Here is a 22,043-nt window from a genome sequence, read left to right on the forward strand (position 1 = left end):
GCTAGATGAGCACTCACCTTCAAGTGATATATAGCACCGAGGTTAAGGTGGGCCTTGGACTTGGAGGCATCAAGCTGTAGGGTCTCCTGGTAGTACTGAAAACACAATTACTCTTCAGTGAAACTGCCACACATTCAGCTGACAGAAGTGACAAAATTGTGAAAACTTTCGATCAAAACAATATTCATTCTATTTTACTCTTATGTCGAAGAGGAGTGGTCATTTTGTTTACCTGTGCGGCTAGTTCCATCTCCTTCAGATCTTTGTACATGTTTCCAAGGTCAAAGCTCAACATGGCTCGATAGACTTTGTCCTTCTGCAGAAGAGCAGCTTGGGCCACTGCCTCACGTAGGTAATACACAGCCTGTAGAGAAGTAGAGACAGTTAAACACAAGAGATGAGCAGAATAGGCCACTGCCTGGAGAGGAAATAGAGACAGTTAAACACAAGGGAAGAGCAGAATAGGCCACTGCCTGGAGAGGAAATGAGACAGTTAGACACAAGAGAAAAGCAGCTTGGGCCACCACCTCACATGGTCAATACACAGCTTTGAGAGCACTGATTTGCAGATTTGCAGATATGTAGATTGTATACTTAGGTGCATACCTCTTTGTATCGTTTTTTGAGCCCTGCAATGTTTGATGCTGCTCGCAGTGCTTCCAGGTGTGAAGGTTGATGGGATAGCACTCGCATTGCATATAGCTCCGCCTTGTTTAATTCATTCTGTCGTATCAGCACATTAGCCTGAAGAAACAAGACACGCTGGATATCACAGACGAAGTCACAAACATTTATTGCTGTACCATGTGTCCTTATGTCTGTGTTTATCTCAAGTATTTCAACAATACCACATTGAGTGAGTGAGTATGGCTTACTGGTGCTTTTAGCAATGTTCTAGCAATATCACAGTGGGGACACCAGAAATAGGCTTCACACATTGTGTGTCCCATCATATAGAGTGTATGGTATCTGTGTATAGATAACATATACTCATATTGTGTACAATGGTATCTGTGTTTATCTCACATGTGCTTGCATAGTGTCTGATATCTGTGTTTTTCTCACATGTGAGTGAGTGAGTGAGTGAGTGAGTGAGTGAGTGAGTGTAGTTTTACCCTGTACACAGCAATATTTCAGCTATATGGCGTTGGTCTGTAAAGAATCAAGTCTGGACCAGACAATCCAGTGATCAACAACATGAGCATTGATCTGCGCAACTGGGAACAAAGTCAGCGAGCCTGACCATCCGATCCCGTTAGTCGCCTCTTACGACATGCATAGTCGCCTTTTATGGCAAGCACGGGTGGCTGAAGGCCTACTCTACCCCGGGACCTTCACAGATCTTATCTCACATGTGCTCACATAGTGTCTGATATCTGTGTTTATTTCACAATGTTTGATATCTGTGTTTATCATTAGGTGTATTCACATAGTGTATGATGGTATCTGTGTTTATCATTAGGTGTACTCACATAGTGTATGATGGTATGTGTGTTTATCATTAGGTGTACTCACGTAGTGTATGAAGATATCTGTGTTTACCATTAGGTGTACTCACATAGTGTATGATGATATCTGTGTTTACCATTAGGTGTACTCACATAGTCTATGATGGTATCTGTGTTTACCATTAGGTGTACTCACATAGTCTATGATGATATCTGTACCATCAGGTGTACTCATGTACTGTATGATGGTATCTGTGTGTATCAGCAGGTGTACTCATGTACTGTATGATGATATCTGTGTATCAGCAGGTGTACTCACATAGTGTATGATGGTATCTGTGTGTATCAGCAGGTGTACTCACATAGTGTATGATGGTATCTGTGTGTATCAGCAGGTGTACTCACATAGTGTATGATGGTATCAGTGTGTATCAGCAGGTGTACTCACATAGTGTATGATGACATCTGTGTGTATCAGCAGGTGTACTCACATAGTGTATGATGACATCTGTGTTGTTGGGGGACTGGGCCATCAGCTCCTCATACACATCCTGGGCTTTAGACGTCTGCCCAGAGCGGAAGTACAACATCGCCAACTGGTCTAGGGTCTTCACATCTGGCTTGATGGTATTGGAGCTGGTTGAATATACGAATACAGTGCATTAACTCTTCTGTGATCAAATAACAATCCTAATATACCACAAAAATTGGTATGACTCACTCATTCAATCAAACTGAAATTTCTATTCCCGCTGTATCAGCTGATTGTAGGGTAATAAGAAGTTGCACGTGGACATACATGTACCAAAATTTGTCTAAACAAAACCATATGCTTTCATCATGATAACTGTTATCTTATTCTTGAATAACGTAAGTCACAATGTAATCACACTTTAAGGAAGCTGAAAGGTTACACTGTTAGTTCATTTTGCTGAAGCCACAGGTTCTGTTCTCCAAATGGGAACAATGTGCAAAGCTTATTTTGGGTGTCAGCTGCCTGCATCATTCAGTAAGTACTGCTAAACATTGTCCAAAACCCAACTCACTCACTGACTTAAATGGCAGGAAAACAATGAACAAGGCTGATATTACTCACTGTCTCAGTAGCTGCTCTGCTTCGTCCAGTCTGCCCAGTTGTCGAAGTCCGTCAGCTGCGTTAGACATCGCGATGGTGTCCAGGTGGTCTAGCTTGTAGGCTTGCTGGTAATATGTCACCGCATCCTTCAGCTGGCCTGTACAGCAACGTGATTGGTCAGGTAGAGGTACAAACCAAGCTACATACATCCATATAATCAACACCTTCAGTATACACATCTATATTGATAATACAACGATCCAAACACAACAAGTTGTAAATATATCATCCTGGGCATTAATAAAGGAACACATGGAAGTGCAAGTGCTCCTATATTCTTCTCCAGGTTTCTTGTCATGCTTTATACTGCTCTGTGGGTGAAAATCTGGAAATGTATAAGGAACACTTCTACTTTCCTTATTTTTCTTACCTTATTTCCGTGCATGTGCGTGCATGTGCGTGCATGTGCATGTGTGTTTATTTACATACATATGTACAGAAATATCATTAATGTTTACAGACCAGACTGATGTATATTATGCAATGTATCAAGGTGTAGTCATTAACAAAACATATGTAATAATCCCATACAACAACTTCCACCAGTGTACTGTACACTACGGCTTTAGTGATTCAGTGACATTACCAAGTTGAGTAATGACTTGTCCAAAACTAATTATACAATCATCATACTTTATTATATATCTGTGGGTACTAAATCCTCATGTGCCACAACATTTTGCTCTTCAGAATTATTGTTAATCATAAATGATAATCACTGATGATAATCATTTTTGATAATCATTATAGACCATCATTAAATAAGCGTTTCCTCAAACAGATCACACATCTCTATATCATATTTACTAAAGAAAAAAAAACAATAAAAATAAACCGTAGTCACACAATAAGCATTCTTGGCACTTTGATAAATTGACAAAGTTGAGCTCTTATGACACAAAACTAAAATTTCAATCTGTCTTTTGAGGTGATGAGGTAGAAACACACTTAATTCAAGGTTAGTTCAATAGTCTTCACTTGGTCTCAGCACTGACGTGTATACTTAAAAGGGTCACAAGAGAAAATGGGTTGACATTTAAATTTGGGACCGCATATATTAAGTACAAGTGGTATGAAGCCTACTTACAGATCAGTCTAGACACCGGGCAAGACATCAGGTTTCTCATTGAAACAGGGTGTTTAGTAAGGATAGCATGGTACATACAGTTTAGTAAGGATAGCATGGTACATACAGTTTAGTAAGGATAGCATGGTACATACAGTTTAGTAAGGATAGTATGGTACATACAGTTTTGTAAGGACAGCATGGTACATACAGTTTAGTAAGGATAGTATGGTACATACAGTTTTGTAAGGACAGCATGGTACATACATTGTAGTAAGGATAGCAGGGTACATACAGTTCAGTAAGGATGGCATGGTACATACTGTTCAGTAAGGATAGCATGGTACATACAAAAGATCTACAAACTTGCCACATCTCAACAAGGACTGACCCAAGGCCTGACGCAGCCTCAAACACATGGCCTACCTTTCCTGAGTAGAAACACGCCGTAGTAGTTATAGGCCTTGGCGAAGGACGGTTTTTCCACAATGGCTGTCTTGATGTAGTATTCTGCCTCTGTCCATCTCTGTTCATCCATCATCATTTTCCCCATCGCCAGCAGCGCGTCGATGTTGTGAGCGTCAATGTCCAGTGCCCTCTGCACCATCAGCACACCATCCACTCTGTCACCCCGATTGCTGGACAGACGTGACAACTGAGTTAACACCAACAGTAACAGTTTTTCCAGCTTCAAGAAAGGGTATAAGTGTAATGTGATGTGATCCAGGTGAAAGACTAATTAAAATCAACATTAAAAGTACCCTTTCACCTCCTAGTTTAGTTAGATACGAGCTGGTGGAGTAGTCTAGTGGTTCAACAAATGGGTTCGATTCCCCACACATGTACATTGTGTGAAGCCCATTTTTGGTGTCCCCTGTCGTGATATCGCAGGAAAATTTGCTAAAAGCAGCAGAAACCACACTCGCTCACTCACTCAATCCTATTCCTCTGGCATTCTTGGAAAAAAATGACGATAGGTGTGTGAGACTAAATGTTTGATCTTATCTACCATAATCAGTGTGTTTCAATGCTCTTCTATACTTCAGTTTACCGGTTTGATGAAACGAATGATTTACAGATCAACGCTAAGAATTGCAGCAATTTTGTGATCAGCAAAAACTACAAACTGAGGTCCAAAACACAAAAGTCACAGCTGGTGAGAAGGAATGTAGGTGAAGAGCTAATATACATAGACTAAAGGCCTCTCCATATCGCTGTGTGTGCTGACATATTCAATCACTTTCTGATGGATGATAATGGAGAACACGAAGCCAAGTCATAAATATGATCAGAAATACGCTTAAGTTCACACTCGATGTAATCTAAGACATAAGTTCAAAGTTGGAGAGTGAGCACCATTCATATTTCGAGAGATTCCTTGACAGTCTACAGAGCTCCACCAAGAACAAAGAGCACCATCCATATCTGTCCTGATATGCTTGGTTATTTCACGCATGGAAAAGAACATGTCTGTACATCAAGCAGACGGACATTAATCTTGGTCGTACCCTTGTGATACATTAATCCCAACACACACTTCTCTATGCCCTGGCTTGTCATATTAAGCCTTGTGCAGGGGGATCCTGTCATTTATTATATCACACATTTATTTAGACAGAACGAGTCCACTATGATAGATGTGACACGGCCACATTCATCTTTCTTCTTGCACACCGTAAGAGGCGACTAACGGGATCGGGTGGTCAGACTAGCTGACTTGGTTGACACATGTCATCGGTTCCCCATTGCGCAGATCGATGCTCATGTTGTTGATCACTGGATTGTCTGGTCCAGACTCGATTATTTACAGACCGTCGCCATATAGCTGGAATATTGCTAAGTGCGACGTAAAACTAAACTCACTCACTCACTCACTTCTTGCACACATTTTTACAGAATACTAGTATTCATGTTTGTAGTCACTGAAGATGTGACATTTTGTCAGTCAGTCCTATAAATATATTAAGCACTGAAACAATTATTGCTTGCTATATTCAATACCCTTTGTTTTAACTGCCAGATAGTTATGACATGATTTTTCTAATTTAAATACAACACTGTGGTAGAAGCCATAATGTTTGTGACTAGGACACTGACAGAGTAAACTTCCACTGCACAAAACAGTAAAAACTGATGATGATGCCAAAAGTGAAAATAAAAAACACCTACAGATGAAACAAACCAACAGCAGAATTTCTGCTAAGAATCACTACCTCTTCACAGATGAAACCTTCTTGAAAAAGAATTTCATCAACACAGAAAACGTCACTGTATAAAGCAAATTCCAACTTACACAAATAAATATCAACACACTTTCAAAAACTTTTTCACAAAATTACAATTACAACTTTTTCACAACAAATACAAGGTCTTGCATGTGACAGTTTACCAAGGTAACTTATGGCCTGGGTTTCTGTGAAGCAGGATTCTTATTAATTTAGTCTGGCCATGTTCCTGCAAGTCGATGACCACCTACTACAGTACTGTCGGCAAAGTCTCATTACGGCAAGAATCACTGGCTTATCATTGATTTATCATTGGTTGTGTAATTTGTCATCCCTCCCCACAAAGGCCGCAGCCAGTAAGTATCCACCATGGGCACCTAGATCAATATTGGCATAAAGGTCTCGTTGTGATACAGTATTCAAGGATAACAGAAGCATAGAGGCACCCAGTGAGCATAGTCAGGCAGCAACACTCGCATACAGTACCTCCAACTGGCATTAATACCAATAAATGCCAGAAACACTGTTATTGATACCAGGAAATGTCTGCTATATGATTATCAACAATAACTGGTATTAATACCAATGCCAGCTAGCTGAAAAATTGTGTGAATGGGTATTAATTCCAATAAATACTTGTTAAAGCAACATCAGCAGTAATTGGTATTACCGTCAGTAAACACCAGCTGAACATTTGTAAGAACGTGTATGGTATGAATACCTACAAATACCAGATACCAGATCACCAGAAGGACTGGAATTAATACTATCAAATACCATCTATATGAATTATAACATCCCTTTTCTTTACATTATGAGCAAGGGATGAAGTACTGTGAATATACTGACTGAAAATTGAAAAATATTTGTTTTGTGTGTGACTATTTCTGTGACAATAGTCTATAATGTGGTCCCTTGTGTGGGTCATCTGGTCCCTGATGCACACAAATGTAGAACAGTATTTGGATGAATGAAATGCTTTGTTAAATTTTACAAAAAGTTTCCTGTATAATAGATGGAGCTTACTGAAAACATAAAAAACTTTTGGTTTCCCCATCATGATATTGCTTGAATATCCAGGGGAGGACCCATTTTATCTATTGAATAATCAATTCTTACATAAGCATAAAGTCAGAACCAACTACAGATTGCCATTTTTAGATCCACCCTTTAATCCGAAACATGAAAACCCCAAACATATATTCATCAGTTATGGTGTGAAATCTGTGAGGTACAACAATGTCATAGACATCTAGATTGAGATTGTTTCTTATAGATATGAGTTTCTGAGATCAAAGATGTCCAACTCACAACAATAGTTGGCCTAGGTTGATGTGAGCTCCCTTGTGATTGGGTAGAAGTTTGAGAGCCATCCTGTACAGAATCTCAGCCTCTGTCTGATTGGTCACCACTGTCCCCATGTTGTTGTACACGCTGGCATGGTGTGGGTAGAGCCTGGAGGAGATACCAGTCGAGTGAACACAAGTATGTATACACACATACACAGTTGACTAAACCTATTGATGTTTGCTGTTAAAATAAACAAACACTGAGAGATTACACTTGGCCTCAGAGACTGGGTTTAATAGTGTACAGGTATAATAATATTTCAGACTTGTTGTGGGATATATGCCCAGACAATGGATGTATAGATTGTGTCTATTGACCTCACGGGTACAGAGGAGGACCCTTGCTTTCTGTTGCTTGTCAGAGGTCCCCAACTCTCTAAAGAGACAACTTCACTGGATCATAGCAATAACATCTCATAACAACAAACACCTGTTTATGTGGGTCAGTTACAGCTGTGTTGTGATATAGCTTGAATGTTGATGAATGTCTAGTTAATAACAGTATATTTACACACTGACAAAAATGCATTATATACCATTCAAAAAATGTAGGGATATTCAATTTTGTGAGCACAAGAAAAATAACATATATCCCAACAGATGAAAAATTTCCTAAAGAATGGAATAAATAGTCACATTTTCCAATAATTTCTCTTCATTATGTGTATTTTATCGATCTTGTAAATCCAATACTTTTCTTAAATGGTATACATTCTAATAGTTTTATAATATGTTTGCCAGGTAATAGTAACACGTAAACAACTGACTGGAGTGACTTCTGGTAGTGTAGAATAGCTTCCTGGGAGTTGCCGATGTCTTTGAGGTAGTTGCCATAGTTGTAGTGCACCTTGGCATTGTTTGGCATTGTCCTCACCCCCGACCTGTGGAGAAGCATCAGACGTGTATATGACATAATACCACTGATAACATACATTTCACTTCTAATTCCTAGAACAGTGTGATGCTGATAACATTCTCTCGCAAGATTATGGTTAGGAAACTAAGAAATTAAATTAGGAGGAAGAAAAGATTTTGGCCTCCTGGGGGTTCCCCAGATACTTTGATTTTCATATTCACTTGATTAATTTTTTCCTACATTTGATGAAAAGTTCAGTACTTCACAGGCCCCTATTATCTACAGAACTTTCATTCCTTGTTAATATCTCGTCACTTTCTCTATGTGATGTCAGTTCATTATTGCCTCCTTGACAGGCACAACAATTTAACACTGACTTTATACAAAGTGTCGGACAAACCTCCAAGAAGTCGTACTCAGAACGGACACATAAAACTCCCAATCATGAACTCCACCCAGGTCATAAACAGCCGCAAGTCAATAACATGCCTTGGTAAAACCTCAACTGACACAGTCTAACCAAACACTGGTTAACAGGACAGCTTCCCCAACAACTGAAACTATTCAGTATTTTTATCAAAACCTACATCTCATGTTTTCAAACTACTTTAGTACAACTATCTCTGATTAACAAGAAAATCATAACCACACATTGTCAGTTGAACCAACATTGCTCTTCTTACATCTATGTCTAATCGTAGTCTACGGTCACCAAGTTTTCATTCTGGTATTTCTTTAAAATGTTGTGAGTAAATAAATAACAAAAATAAGACTTCCTCAAATATTTGAACACATTTAGAAAATGTGGAAATAATATTTTTAATACTGTAAGAATTGAAGATAAATATTTTGCAAAGATGCAGCAGCCACTCAATGGAACTGCTGGAACACCTGTCTCTCTATGCCCCAAGTCAATGTGCATGAATGCCCTGCATCGCTGAGCACAAGGATGCAGTGTTCTACTGTAACTGGAAAAACAAGACATTTTGAACCTTATTCGCTCCTTCAACTCACAACTCATTGTGACCATGTTTAAAACTTTTAAGCAAATATGCAATTCACTAAGTAAATTGGCAATCATTTATGTGAGTATTTGCTCCTACGAAGCTTGATAATGACAGAGTCGTGTGTCCCAGCCCGTGCTCAAATAGTTGCTGTATTCATACAACCAGGTACGTACCACACTTCAGACATAGAATCATTCAAAAAATGGATTATTATTGACAAAATCTGACAAGACATACATAGACATGCTCGAATTTCTTCCCAGTCTGTGCTAATCAAGGTATGCAACTTTTTGTCACATTTAGGAACAGTAATCCTATAAACGGAGGTGTTGTACACATAATCAGACCTGAGATTTTTGGGAGACGACGCCATCATTATTGACACAGGGCATTCACAATGCTAAGGCTCACCCCTCATAGCTCTGATAATATTTGAATGTTTACTTTCAACCAACTTCTGTGAGATTGTCTGTGAGTGTTTGGGTGGGAGGAGAGCTGTTGAGATTTTAGACTGTTTCACAGTCCCTGAACCACATTATTTTCCCAACTGCCTAGCCGTCCCTGCCATGCTAAAGCCTTACATGAAGGAAGGTTAGATTTCCCCAGGTTCTGAATCTCTGATTTCCCTGGGGCTCCTTTTCAATATAAAATGGGTTTGGTTGTTACTATATAGAACTTACATTTACTTATCAAGCAGTTTCTGTGAGATTGTCTGTGAATGTTTGTGTGGTAGTTGTGTAGAGAGACCCTGTGATAGCCAGTTAACTGTCAATGCATGGAGTCACAGCGGCCACACTACACGGCTCACTACAGCTGTAATCACCCATGCATGTGATATGATAATACCTACAGTCTGTGTGGTAGCGTGGAGGGCCCTTTAACCTCCTCTACATCAAGCAGACAGACACTATTCCTATAGTGGATCAATACTGGTTCAGAGGTTTCCTTTCCTCTACGAGTCAATACAGAAATAATGAAGTCCAGCCACAAGGGGCCAGAATGCAGATTTTTTGCCCAGTATATATCTGCTTAAGATAACCTGAACTGGCAATGTCAAAGCATTATATGCAATGTGTGATTACTGGAATGATATATCAGTCTATCCTTTTCATTTACAAGTGGATATATATATAACGAAGAGACAAGATGAAAGAGAAATTGCAAATTATCTTCTCTTCTTATTCACTCAAAGTAAATCAAACCAGCCATAGCGAGTGAGTGAGTTTAGTTTTACGCCACACTCAGCAATATTGCAGCCTAAAAACCAGCCACAAAAACACCACACCTATTTCAGTAAAATGCAAATTGTAAACCTTTTTTTGCTGCATATTGCAATAACCTAAAAATAGCCTTTCCAAATTATTTTGTTTTAAGTTTTAGACACGATCAAGTACAGAAATACATATGGCAAAATTGTGTAAAATACCATTTTTTCAGATTTTGTTATGGTCTAAAATGTGAGCAAATCTGCAATGCAAAACCTTTCATTTTGGCAATGTCTTCACAGACTAGGCTAGGGCTCACTTGCACAAAGTGACCTTAGCGCTGCAATGACTGTAACTCCCATTCTCCGACATGGACTTCAGATAGTTGTAGCGCTATGATCACTTTATTAGTTGCATACCTATTAACACCAATGTACATGCAACATATCCTCATAACATCATTTCTTCATCCAATTCTCACTAATTTGAAAACACCTGATATTATGGCAAATTAAATTGGTCATATATTTATCACCAACACGTGAGATGTTTCACGCTCATCAAAATCTGTGTGCTAACACTGTTAATTGAAATTACAAGATTTTCTGTTAATCATTCAAAACGTCCTACAATTACGGTTGTATAAAGTCACTTGTTTCACATATTCCTATACTATGTCCAGCATTGATTTCCTACGGAAACACTTGTACCATCCACCAAGTACCTGTTACCTGGAATACACCTCTACCTGTCTACAGACCTCCCATCCAGGTGTTTCCTTTGATCTATCCAGGTGTGACATTTGTCAACAAAATAATAGCAGCTTCACTGGGATTATACACATAAAGAATAATATCGCATACAAAGCTGGTTGAGTACTTGTGAAACCTTCTTGTCAAAATATTAGATTTCTACAAAAATGGTGAAGCCCATATTATGATCATCCCATTGGAATAACCTTAGGTGTATGCTGATGACAACTGCAGAAGGCAGGGATGCTTGTACCTTGGGTAAATATTGTTGAATCTTTCAATGTTGAGATTCTAAAAAATGTACTGAAAATGATATGATCACTTTTAGGAGCCCATACATTGAAAAAAGACAGTTATACATCCTGGTTGCTTGAAACTGTTTTGCACATAGCTTACACATCCTGTTCCATATGTGTCTCAGTGAACTATGCCTTTGTTTCTTAACATGCAATATAAGTAAGTGGCTGTATACAGTTACTTGAAAACAATACTAGCTTACTTTACAGCATTGTACTGTTCAGTCAGTGCCCCAGTCTATGTCAGATCAAATCAGCCGGCCTATCAACACTGATCAGGATTTTGTATGGTATCACCAAAGATGGACAGTGGTCTAGGGTGTCATATAGACCCTGATACAAACATGCCCAATGAAAGTCTAGAACCTGTGGCAAGTCTTGACTACTGGAGCTTCAGCCTGACGAACAGGGTCAGTTCTACTACATTTGAAAGGATCATGAATGAACTGTTGTTTTTATGTCAAATATGCTCATTTCTGAGACAAAATGTCGAATAGTTTTCTTTATGATTGCCTTGGGCGCCTAAACTGGAACCATCTATAGAAGGTCAGGGTATTGCTACATGATCCAAATACCTGCCCCAACTGGGCATGCCTAACAGGAAGTACTAAATGAGCCAATGACTAACCCAAATCTTTAAGTGGTAGGGATAACCCAAACTTCACCAAAATGTAGGGCCTCTTTCGAGAGGCTCATCTCTTAACTCACCTAAAGAGGGCCTCTCTAGACATCCAGACAGTGTTTTGAGTCCAGGTCTTGGTGGCCAGAATGGCCAGGTACGCCAGCATGGCCATCATCAGGTGCTTCTTGGCGTCCTGGCATCGTTGCAGCAACATCATCAACCCATACCCCACCATCAAGCTGAAGCCTAGACTGAAACATCAACAATATGTCTGAGCAATCTGAGTTTTTACCAACTTCTTTGGTGTTTTACATAATGTTACATATGGCAAATTTCAAATGAAACAAGCAAATAATGCATGTAGATGAACAGTTAATATTAATGGAATTCTAGCATCCCTGAAGAAACATACATTCCAAGTTGGACATGTGAGTTCATCTTGTAGCTGGGCTTGTTTCCCAGAAGAAATATTTAAGTGTACCAGGGAGGTGTACACAAGAGAGCATTGAGCTGGACCCAGAATCTGTGATAATTTGGGGCTGACATCAAAGCTTCTTAAATAAATCCAACAGTGACATATGACTCAAAACCTTACAGTTATGATTTCAATATAATATAAGCATACACAGAGAATACTACATGAGGTCTCCTTATAGGTCATATACCATAGAAAGGTCACAAGTTTCGTATAATTTGTATATAATGAGACAGAGTGTGGTATTATAACCAAAACTGGATTCAGAAAGACACTGAGGAAAAATGTTGTACTGTTGTACACATTTTGCATGACATCACACTGTAACGATGTTACTATTTCCTTGGTACATGTCGTCATGAAGCATGTCGGGTGTCATCGCCTCGTACAGCCTCACACAGTAAACTACTCTGTAGCATGCAGTTTCTTGGTTTGCAGCTGCTTCACTCAGCAAACATCACTGGTGCAAAAATTTTGCTTATTTAAATGTATATAAGACAAAAATGGCCTGGTGACAAATATATCATGCCAACACTATAACAGGTTCAAACACATCTGTGTACTCAGGGTAACAGTCTGATATGTTAGGGTTTGATGGTGCATCATGCAATAGTGAGTGAGTTTACTTTTATGCCACACTCAGCAATATTCCAGCTCTATGGTGGTCTGTAAATAATCAAGCCTAGATGAAACAATCCAGTGATCAACAATATGAGCATCAACCTATGCATTTGGGATATGATGACATGTGTCAACCAAGTTAGGGAGTCTGTCACTACCTAACCCTGCTAGTCGTCACTGAAGCCCTGTGCTGCAATATGCAATGATAAGTCCAGCTAGGTTTCCATTTCAACATAGTCACTTTGATCTGTAATACTGCATGATAAGTATGTTTTTATAACACGTTTAGCATCATTCCAGGATGATTGCAGCAGGGAACACCAAGTATGGACTTTGTGCATTGAAGCCCTGTCATCAGTGTACAATACTTTCACCACTGGGGTTCTACCTGTCCCCTCACACAGAAGAACTGTAGCCTGATTCTTCATGCTTGTCAGAGATCCTTTCAGTACTATGCCGCCCCCTACACGTGGAACTCCCTTCCCCAAGATCTGAAACTTTCTCCATCATCTGAGTCAAACGAATCAAGTCTCAAAACCTATCTTCCTGCCAGCTATATGAATCGTACTGACTTTTGTCATCATCCCTTCCTGTGTACGTTTAATTGCTTGGCCTTGAGCATGCAGCAAGTGCATTATAATCATGGACTATGATAATATATCGGTAATTATAATTGTGCGACTGTGGAAATACCAGTAATGTGTAGGTGACTTCTCAAAGGCATATACTTGTGGTATGGTAAAAACCAGTGTATTCCTCACTTTCACATGCAAAACATGCTGATTCGTGTCTGATGCATCCTGGACAGTACACACTGGGCAGTCAAGATCACACACAACTCATGATGGACACACGGAAATAATATTGTATACTTTACACAAAAAGTATTATGCATTACAGACCCTGGACAACTTGCACATGGAATCCCAGCTTTAATCATTGTGTCTGAATGAGTCTTCACATAAACACTTAGAAGCAATGTTCCCCTGTCAAGCTGAGTGATTATCTCAGGTTCATCGCCTGCAACCACTCTGATCTATGGTCTGGATTGCTTTTGCCAGGGATAAGTTCTGGCCAGACTGACAAGGCAGTATTGTCTGAATGTTAATGACATCACGGCAGTTGGAAACATAACATGCCACTGTCAACAATCTATTCTATGAAACACATGAGATGTGCTTTAATGCTGTTTTTATGTGCTCTATCTCTTTGAAAACCGATTGTCAGATTTCATGAAAATTATCATCAATCTTGCTTTATGCAAGGTCTTTGGAAAAAGCTGGACATCAAACACACAAAGCCAAGAAACAAGCCCCTATTATTTATACATCAAACAGTCTGAGACAACAGGTGCCCTTGTGCACTTGTCAAACTTGGGACAACTCTGGAATCAGATTTCTTTATGATTGCTAGCACTACACTGACTTCACAACCAATCTTTGGAAGTTTGAGTATTCTCAAGATCTTGGGAAATTCCAGAACATCTTCAGTGAGTGTGATAAACATGGTGGCTTGTCAGAGTGTTTCCACACAGGGATTAGCAAGTTTACATAAACATTCAAGGGTATATTTGTATCAGCACCACTTCACCCAACTTCGTTGATACTATTTAACAAACTACACAATACACAACACTTCACATAAAGACTGGGTAAAAGGCAATCAAATGTGTAACAGGTACACTATAAAGGACATTTTCATGCAAATTGTCTGTAACATAATGTCAAGGATTGTATTCTGATTCAAAAGTGTCAGCATATTGATTACATCTGAAAATAGGTTCCTGGTTATACACAATGCTGCTACCTGTGAAGGACCTGACATATACTGAACATCATTGAAAACGCACCACCCCTAAAATTGTGGATTTCTAAGAGCAGAAGTGAGCAATCTATGTAAATTCTACATATTTGTGTAGACCAATGTTTGATAAAGAAAAGAAGCAAAAAAAAATCAAGCAAAACAGTGAAGATTTAATGCAGCTGACAATGAAATAAAGATGGGGTCAAAATGGAAAGTCAGTAGCGTGTATGACCCCCGTTAGCAGCAACACAAGCTGTGCAACGTCTCCTCATTGAACGGATAAGTCTCTGAATAAAGTCCTGAGGCACTGCATTCCACTCTTGCTGCAAGGCATTGTCGAGTTCCCCAAGGTTGTTGATCTGCGGACGACGTGCGAGGCGTTGGCCGATGTAATCCCACAAGTGTTCGATGGGTGACAAATCTGGTGACAATGCAGGCCAATGAAGTAGAGGAATGTTGTTGTTAGCCAGATACTGTATCGAAACACGTGCAGTGTGGGCTCGTGCATTGTCATGTTGAAATGTGTGCAGATCTTGATGCTGGTGAAAGAAGGGAACGACGTTGTTCTGAAGAATGTTGTCACCGTAGTAAACGGCATTCACTCTGCCACGACAAACAATCAGAGCGGTTCTGTGGTGATAACTTATCCCTCCCCACACCATAATGCTGCCTCCACCCCACCGATCGGTCTGCACAACACAATCCTGATGATAACGTTCACCCCGTCGACGCCATACCCGTAGACGCCCGTCAGCATTTCGCAAGTGAAAACGCGACTCGTCGGAGAACACCACACCATGCCAACGTCGTAACAACCACACACGATGCTGTTCAGCCCATTGTCGGCGTTCACGGCGATGCCTGTCAGTCAGGATGGGTCCAACGTAAGGGCGTCGACAACGTAACCCTGCCGCACGGAGACGGCGTCAGACGGTGGAAGCGCTGATCAAACCACGTCGACCCTGGACAGCGTTGGCGGTTCTGGCAGCGGGCAAGGTTCGATCCCGAATATGGCGCCGTACAATGTCTCGATCTTGACGAAGGGTGGTAACACGTGCCTGACCTGGGCGTTGCCGGTCCCTGCTGGTTCCTGTTTGTTGGTATCTGTTAGCAAGCCTCAGAATGGTCGAATGATGACACCCAAATCGTCGTGCAATGTTTCTGCTTGAAGCGCCGACCTGCAACATACCCAAGGCCTGTTCTCGTTCCTCTGGTGACAATCTTGGCATGGCGAAAAAACTTTACTTACGAAAGTAATGCGAAAATGAGAACGGTTTTGTGCCGAAGGTCATTTATACCCCTGAACAGCATGCTGTCTGCATGCAATTTGTGCCCTTCGTGTGTGATGTGCATGAATTTTGTTGTTTTCATGTGATGTGTTCGATGATGTGTTCGAACGATCCGTTTTTTACTGTAGAGCGTTATTTACGATCTAGTGTGTTATTATCAAAATTCCCACCATTAATTTTCCATTTCCAAAAGATTCTATTGCCTTATTTCAAAATTTACAGGTGGTGCGTTTTCAATGATGTTCAGTATATGTATGTGAGCACACTGATTGGTTACCTATGTGTGACAGAAGATCAAGCATGGTGTTTTAAATGGTATTAGTTACACGTCATCCATCACATCATAAACTAATACTGTATATCTCCCCCAGGCAGACAACAATCTCCTACTAAAGTCACTTTTACACAGGCAAATTTTACTTTGTAACAGCACTCTTCACAAGAGTGAGTGAGTGAGTGAGTGAGTGAGTGAGTGAGTGAGTGTTAGGAAGTAAATGTTTTAAACAGAGCTTGAGCAAAATTCCAGCAACATCATGGTCGAGGACACCAGAAATAGGTTTCACACATTGTAATTAAGTGGTTCTTCACAAAAGCAAAATATTAGAAGTGACTGGGTGCCTGGCTGGAAGAGAAGGCCATATGACTGTACAGTTTAACACATACTCCCTACGGACCTGTAAACAAAATTCAAGTGCAAACTGACACGTTGACTGGGGTAGTGATGATAATGTACACCCTGTGTATACCACTATGCATTAGCTAGCCCCATAATTGTTGTTGTTATTATCATTTTCTATATATCGCCGACAGCCCAACGTATTAACCACACATGGTGACATTAGTCTGACATTCCTTGGGGCTGCACTTCAGACTGAGACATGTCTCTTTTTTAAGTTTTCTTCCACATGAAACGATCTGTTTTGTAATTCGATCTTTATATGTTAACGAACATCTATGTGTTGACAATTCTGGCAGATTTCTATTAAGATGACCAGTCACTGGACACCAGCAGAAATACCCGACACCCCAAGCCTGAGGCTATGGTCATTTTGTCTGGGATTATATTCCTGGCACTGTTGTAAAGGCCGCAACCTAAGGTCAGCCTCTGGTCCCTGTTGTGTGACTGCGAGTACTTCAAGTAGAGCTAGGTAACTGTGTTGTCCAAGGTGACACAATTCAATGTGCAGAAACATGTACTGTGGACAGTATGAGGTGATTGTGTGATAGTCCAAGAGTCTACCTGATAATCCCTCCCTGACTTTGGCAGCACTTTTACAGTTCAATAGCAGGGAGGAAAATCTCTATGACCTGTATGGCTACAGGCTCTCATCCATATCAAGCCCACACACCATGATACAACTCACTCCCGTACAGCCCTAAAACAGCATTCAACATAGCTCGCTTGCTCATTCATTCACTCACTCATTCACACACCCACCTACTCACTCACCCACCCACCTACTCACTCACTCACCCACCTACTCACCTACCCATTCGCTCACTCACTCACCCACCCACTCACTCACTCACCCACTCAAGTGTACCATGTTATGTAACTGGGACACGCCAAGAATAACATAACATATTTGAACCTAAGTGTTCTGCAGTTGAAGGACACACTATTCACTAAGCTACCAACTTTACATGTGAGATCAATGACGAAATAAGTGACAGAATGAGTGAGAGCTTAACTTTTGTGTCTATTCAGATCTTAATTCCAAGGTTGGAAGGAAAGGGAATTAAGCGGTCTGTGACTAGACCAATTTGGCATTACTGAGTGTAGACAGCAACTCTAATCACTCTGTATATACTCTGAACCACATACTCATTATATGTAAAGGAATAAAATAGAAGAGCTTAGCATGAGATGACTTGCAGGGACTGCCTCAGTGTAAGGTGCTGTGTACTGTGACAAGTGTGGCTGCACAATGCCCATGTGTCCACAAGAATTGTAGGGCACTAGGTACCTTCAAAATCCTCAATAGTCATATTACCCGTGAAGGTCTCGGGGTAGAATAGGCCTTCAGCAACCCATTCTTGCCATAAAAGACGACTATGCTTGTTGTAAGAGGCGACCAACAGGATCGGGTGGTCAGACTTGGTTGAAACATGTCATCGGTTCCCAACTGCGCAGATCGAGGCTCATGTTGTTGATCACGAGATTGTATGGTCCAGACTCGAATATTTACAGACTGCCCCCATATAGCTGGAATATTGCTGAGTGTGTGTAGTTGTTTAAAATGTCTGAATTTCAGTGCTTAAATTCACACCACTTGCACATCTACTACTGGAAATGGTACAGATTCCAACCAAATTGTCAAGCTGGTTACAAGATCTGAGATAGCAACAAGGTATAGTTCACTACAGTGCACAATAACAGCCAGAATGGATGCAGTTTGTAGTTTGGTGTCATCTAGGTCTTGGTGACATCAACAGTCATAATCAAACCTTCAGGAACTGCACCTTATTCCACACTGCACCACACTTAGGTAATCATAAAGTTGTAACCAGGACCATACCAATCTGCTCCCTCACCATGTACAGTGCACTTTCACTCTCTCTCATTTGGACCGACTTGGGACTGACTAAACAGTGCAAATTAGACAGCACTCCTTGCTATACAGAAATTTCCTACAAAGAAGGATTACATTTGGACCGTAAGTTCAATCCGGTATATGCAGGAATCAAAGCAAGACAGTCCGAGTTTGACAGAGTGCACTGTTTATGCAATCACAAAGTTTATATCAGGAGCATGCCTGTCTGCACCCTAACTATGTATAAGTAATTCATCAAGTTAGTAATGAATATCATATCTCACATAAAAAATAAAATCTTTTATGGGTGAGATGTTTTAACCCATTCTCTGCACCTGCAATCCTATTCTACACCTGAAAAGCACTCTCTCTTTTCACAAGGCAGATCTCAACCAGCATGGCAGTGTATGAAGGCTTTAAAGAAACAGTTTCGCCTCAATGGACTTTTGATAACTTTTCAAATGCCTGAAGATTGGAAAAGGTTTTGGAGTCCAAATGATACAGAAAAACTAGGCAAACACCGACAATCTGACCATTGAGGATTGTGTAGGTACCTACTGCCCTAAACTATTTGTGGACATATGGGCATTGTGCAGCCACACTTATTGCAGTACACAGCACCTTACACTCAGGTAGTCCCAGCTATTCATCTCATGCCAAGCTTTATAACTAGAACCAGAATGCACAGAACTGATTAAATACACGTTTCGGGGTAGATTCAGTGCTACTTACCTTAAAACAACTTTTATTTGTTTGTTTCATTTTAAAATTTTGAAGGTAGTGTTATTATAACAAGAAGCAAGTGGTATACAAGTAGTCACTGTGAGTTTATGTCTCAAACATTGGGTCTACACATAAATATTTCAAAGACTGTTGAATGAAAGGCTTAACTATAATGGTAGTGGCTGGGAAAGCAGTAGATATAATTGTACCTGTAGCATGTTATATTATAGATAATAACTACATACAGATATAATAATTTCCCTTAGACACCAGCATGACATATTATCCTATAATTATAGCTGACAGCACTTTGCCTCTGCCATGAGAATATCCCTGACGACAAACTGAGTGTACAGATTGAGGAACATGATAGAGGGATCAGTAGGACAACATGTGATGCATGCTGCTAGCAATACACTGTATGGAGACACTCGCCGACAGGGACAACATTACTTCCTGTATTGAATCAAGGCATTACCAACCCACATAACTTACAAATCAGATAACGTCCACAAAACAACACTTTTTAAACTTTATTACAGTGATATGAAGTACCCATTTGACATTTCCGCATGATTATCATCTTTCATGCATCAGTTGATTTAACATTTTCAGTTTATATCCTGCTTCAAGAAATATATCTCACCTATTTATTCATACATTTTTATTCCATTTTATTACCCTGGGAATAATGACGGTTAGGTGACTGGTCTTAAGTCAGACCTGAGGTGAGAACTGGAAACTGGAAGAAATGTGTCTGTAATGTTGTACAGTTGAACAACACACAGTCACATGTCCCTGGAGCTGAGACTGCTTGACTAACCACTAATTGTGTATGACAAAGAGACTAATATGACTTGCTATCTCACATTGATCAATTCAGGGTTGCTGTCATGTTTACAACCATGTTGTATGTTGGATACACAAAAGCGGTTTTTGTCATATATGTTCAGTATAAATGAACCATTGCTTTAAGAACAGGATTCATTCAAGTGAACGTCAAAAGCAATCATACGGTTATTTTGAAGTGGCCTCTGTGATGGAAAGTGAGAAAAGGTATTAAAATTTGGTTATCATTTTAGCGTGTCACACTGCAGGGACTTGTCTTATGAACAAAACGTTCCTTGAAATATTATAATACATATAAACCTATAGCTCACCTGGTACAAGCCTGAATACACCTGTACAGGTGTGCTTAATGTGGTTGTTCATGCCTGCTTATTGTCACACTTCTACTATTCACAGACATTAAACCTTTAGCCTCTTATCTAACAGTTTCCACTGCATATTCATCATGGTGTGAAGATGAGTAAAAATGTATTAGTTCATAAATTGCACCAAAAAACCATACATTTAGAAAGCATATGAGACCACTTTTTGACATTACCAACTAAGCAAAGAGACAACATTTCTTCCAAATAGTTCTGCAGAAAAGGCAGCAAAATATAATGTTGTTTCCAACAATGTCTACAAGTTTCTGCACACCCCCCAGGAAGACCATCATTCTGCTCATGCCTTGTATAACCCTTCAACTCCTTTGAGCCAATGAGATGCCAGCAGGTTGATATGCAGTACTGTGTGTTTAAGATCAGTATTATGAAGTCGTGTATGGGAATGTACATCATGAAGGAAAGGCATGCTGTACTCACTGAGACTAATGCCCAAGGCCTAACGGCTTTTACCACATTTAATACAATACATGGTACAGCCATAACTCATTAAACGACTTTCATATGAGCTTTTAGGAACAGGTTAAAAAATGAAAGAAACCACTAGAAAATATCAGAAACTCACATTTTATCAAACAGGAGCAAGTTCCAATTAATAATTTTTAATGAAATAAGCAGTTTGTTACAGCCTGGCAGTGTTCACAAAGCATACTGGATACAGTTGATGATCTCTAACCCAGTGGTAAAAAGACTCAAAAAGACATGTATATGTTACCTATCCGTTATCACGGTCAATATAGTGTTTTATCACCAGGAGACTTGACAGATGTCAGATTGGTTGTAGAGGAAAGACAGTCAACACTGGGTTATCTTTACAACTTTGGATGCTGGGTAATTCAGCACTGATTATGCTTTAAGATTTCATCATAAATAATTATTTAACCGAGCATGACATCTTGCCGCAAGAAGTACATTCACACCCCATTCATGAGCCCCATGGGGTGTTAACAGGAGGGCCTTTGTTAGATGTCTCACATGATGAACTAACCTGGATCGTTTAATGACCTTGCCCCCAAGAGTTTGCCTGTAACCCCAAACCTACACTACATATTCATGGTCCACAAGACCTTGCCTTTTTCCAGCTGTATATCATTATTAATCATTGTCAGGTTTTTCAAGTTTGTAATTCTGTGTAAATTGCTTGTGAGTTGTAAAGACCATGCTGTTATACAGATATTAGCATTACAGGTTCATAGTCTCTGTCATGATAGGTAATAAATTTCATTATATCACACAACAGGCTCTGAGACTGTGTGGAAATCATGGAGAACAAAGTTATATGGTCACAGCTTGAGGTCTGATTTCTTAAAAGAAAGAGTGTATCTGACACTTAAAATAAAGTAACTTTAGCAATATAACTTCCTTAAGGCAGCCTCCAACAAAGAGCGAGTTATGTTCAGCTATGACT

At 39.9% G+C, this 22,043-nt stretch overlaps 1 protein-coding gene across 1 annotated transcript in view; it reads right to left on the minus strand.

Annotated features, from left to right (window-relative positions):
- Positions 1 to 22,043, minus strand: part of LOC137287550 (protein O-mannosyl-transferase TMTC1-like) — a 58,024-nt gene that overhangs the window by 1,153 nt on the left and 34,828 nt on the right. The window contains exons 9-17 of the mRNA XM_067819902.1: positions 12,048 to 12,212; positions 7,991 to 8,104; positions 7,186 to 7,329; positions 4,076 to 4,287; positions 2,545 to 2,680; positions 1,940 to 2,084; positions 607 to 744; positions 233 to 364; positions 18 to 95 (exon numbers count right to left, since the gene is read on the minus strand). Coding sequence (XP_067676003.1) covers positions 18 to 95; positions 233 to 364; positions 607 to 744; positions 1,940 to 2,084; positions 2,545 to 2,680; positions 4,076 to 4,287; positions 7,186 to 7,329; positions 7,991 to 8,104; positions 12,048 to 12,212 — 1,264 coding nt within the window. The remainder of the gene's footprint in view (positions 1 to 17; positions 96 to 232; positions 365 to 606; positions 745 to 1,939; positions 2,085 to 2,544; positions 2,681 to 4,075; positions 4,288 to 7,185; positions 7,330 to 7,990; positions 8,105 to 12,047; positions 12,213 to 22,043) is intronic.

Source organism: Haliotis asinina, chromosome 6 (genome assembly GCF_037392515.1).
Source record: "Haliotis asinina isolate JCU_RB_2024 chromosome 6, JCU_Hal_asi_v2, whole genome shotgun sequence".
Taxonomy (NCBI): Eukaryota; Metazoa; Mollusca; class Gastropoda; order Lepetellida; family Haliotidae; genus Haliotis; species Haliotis asinina.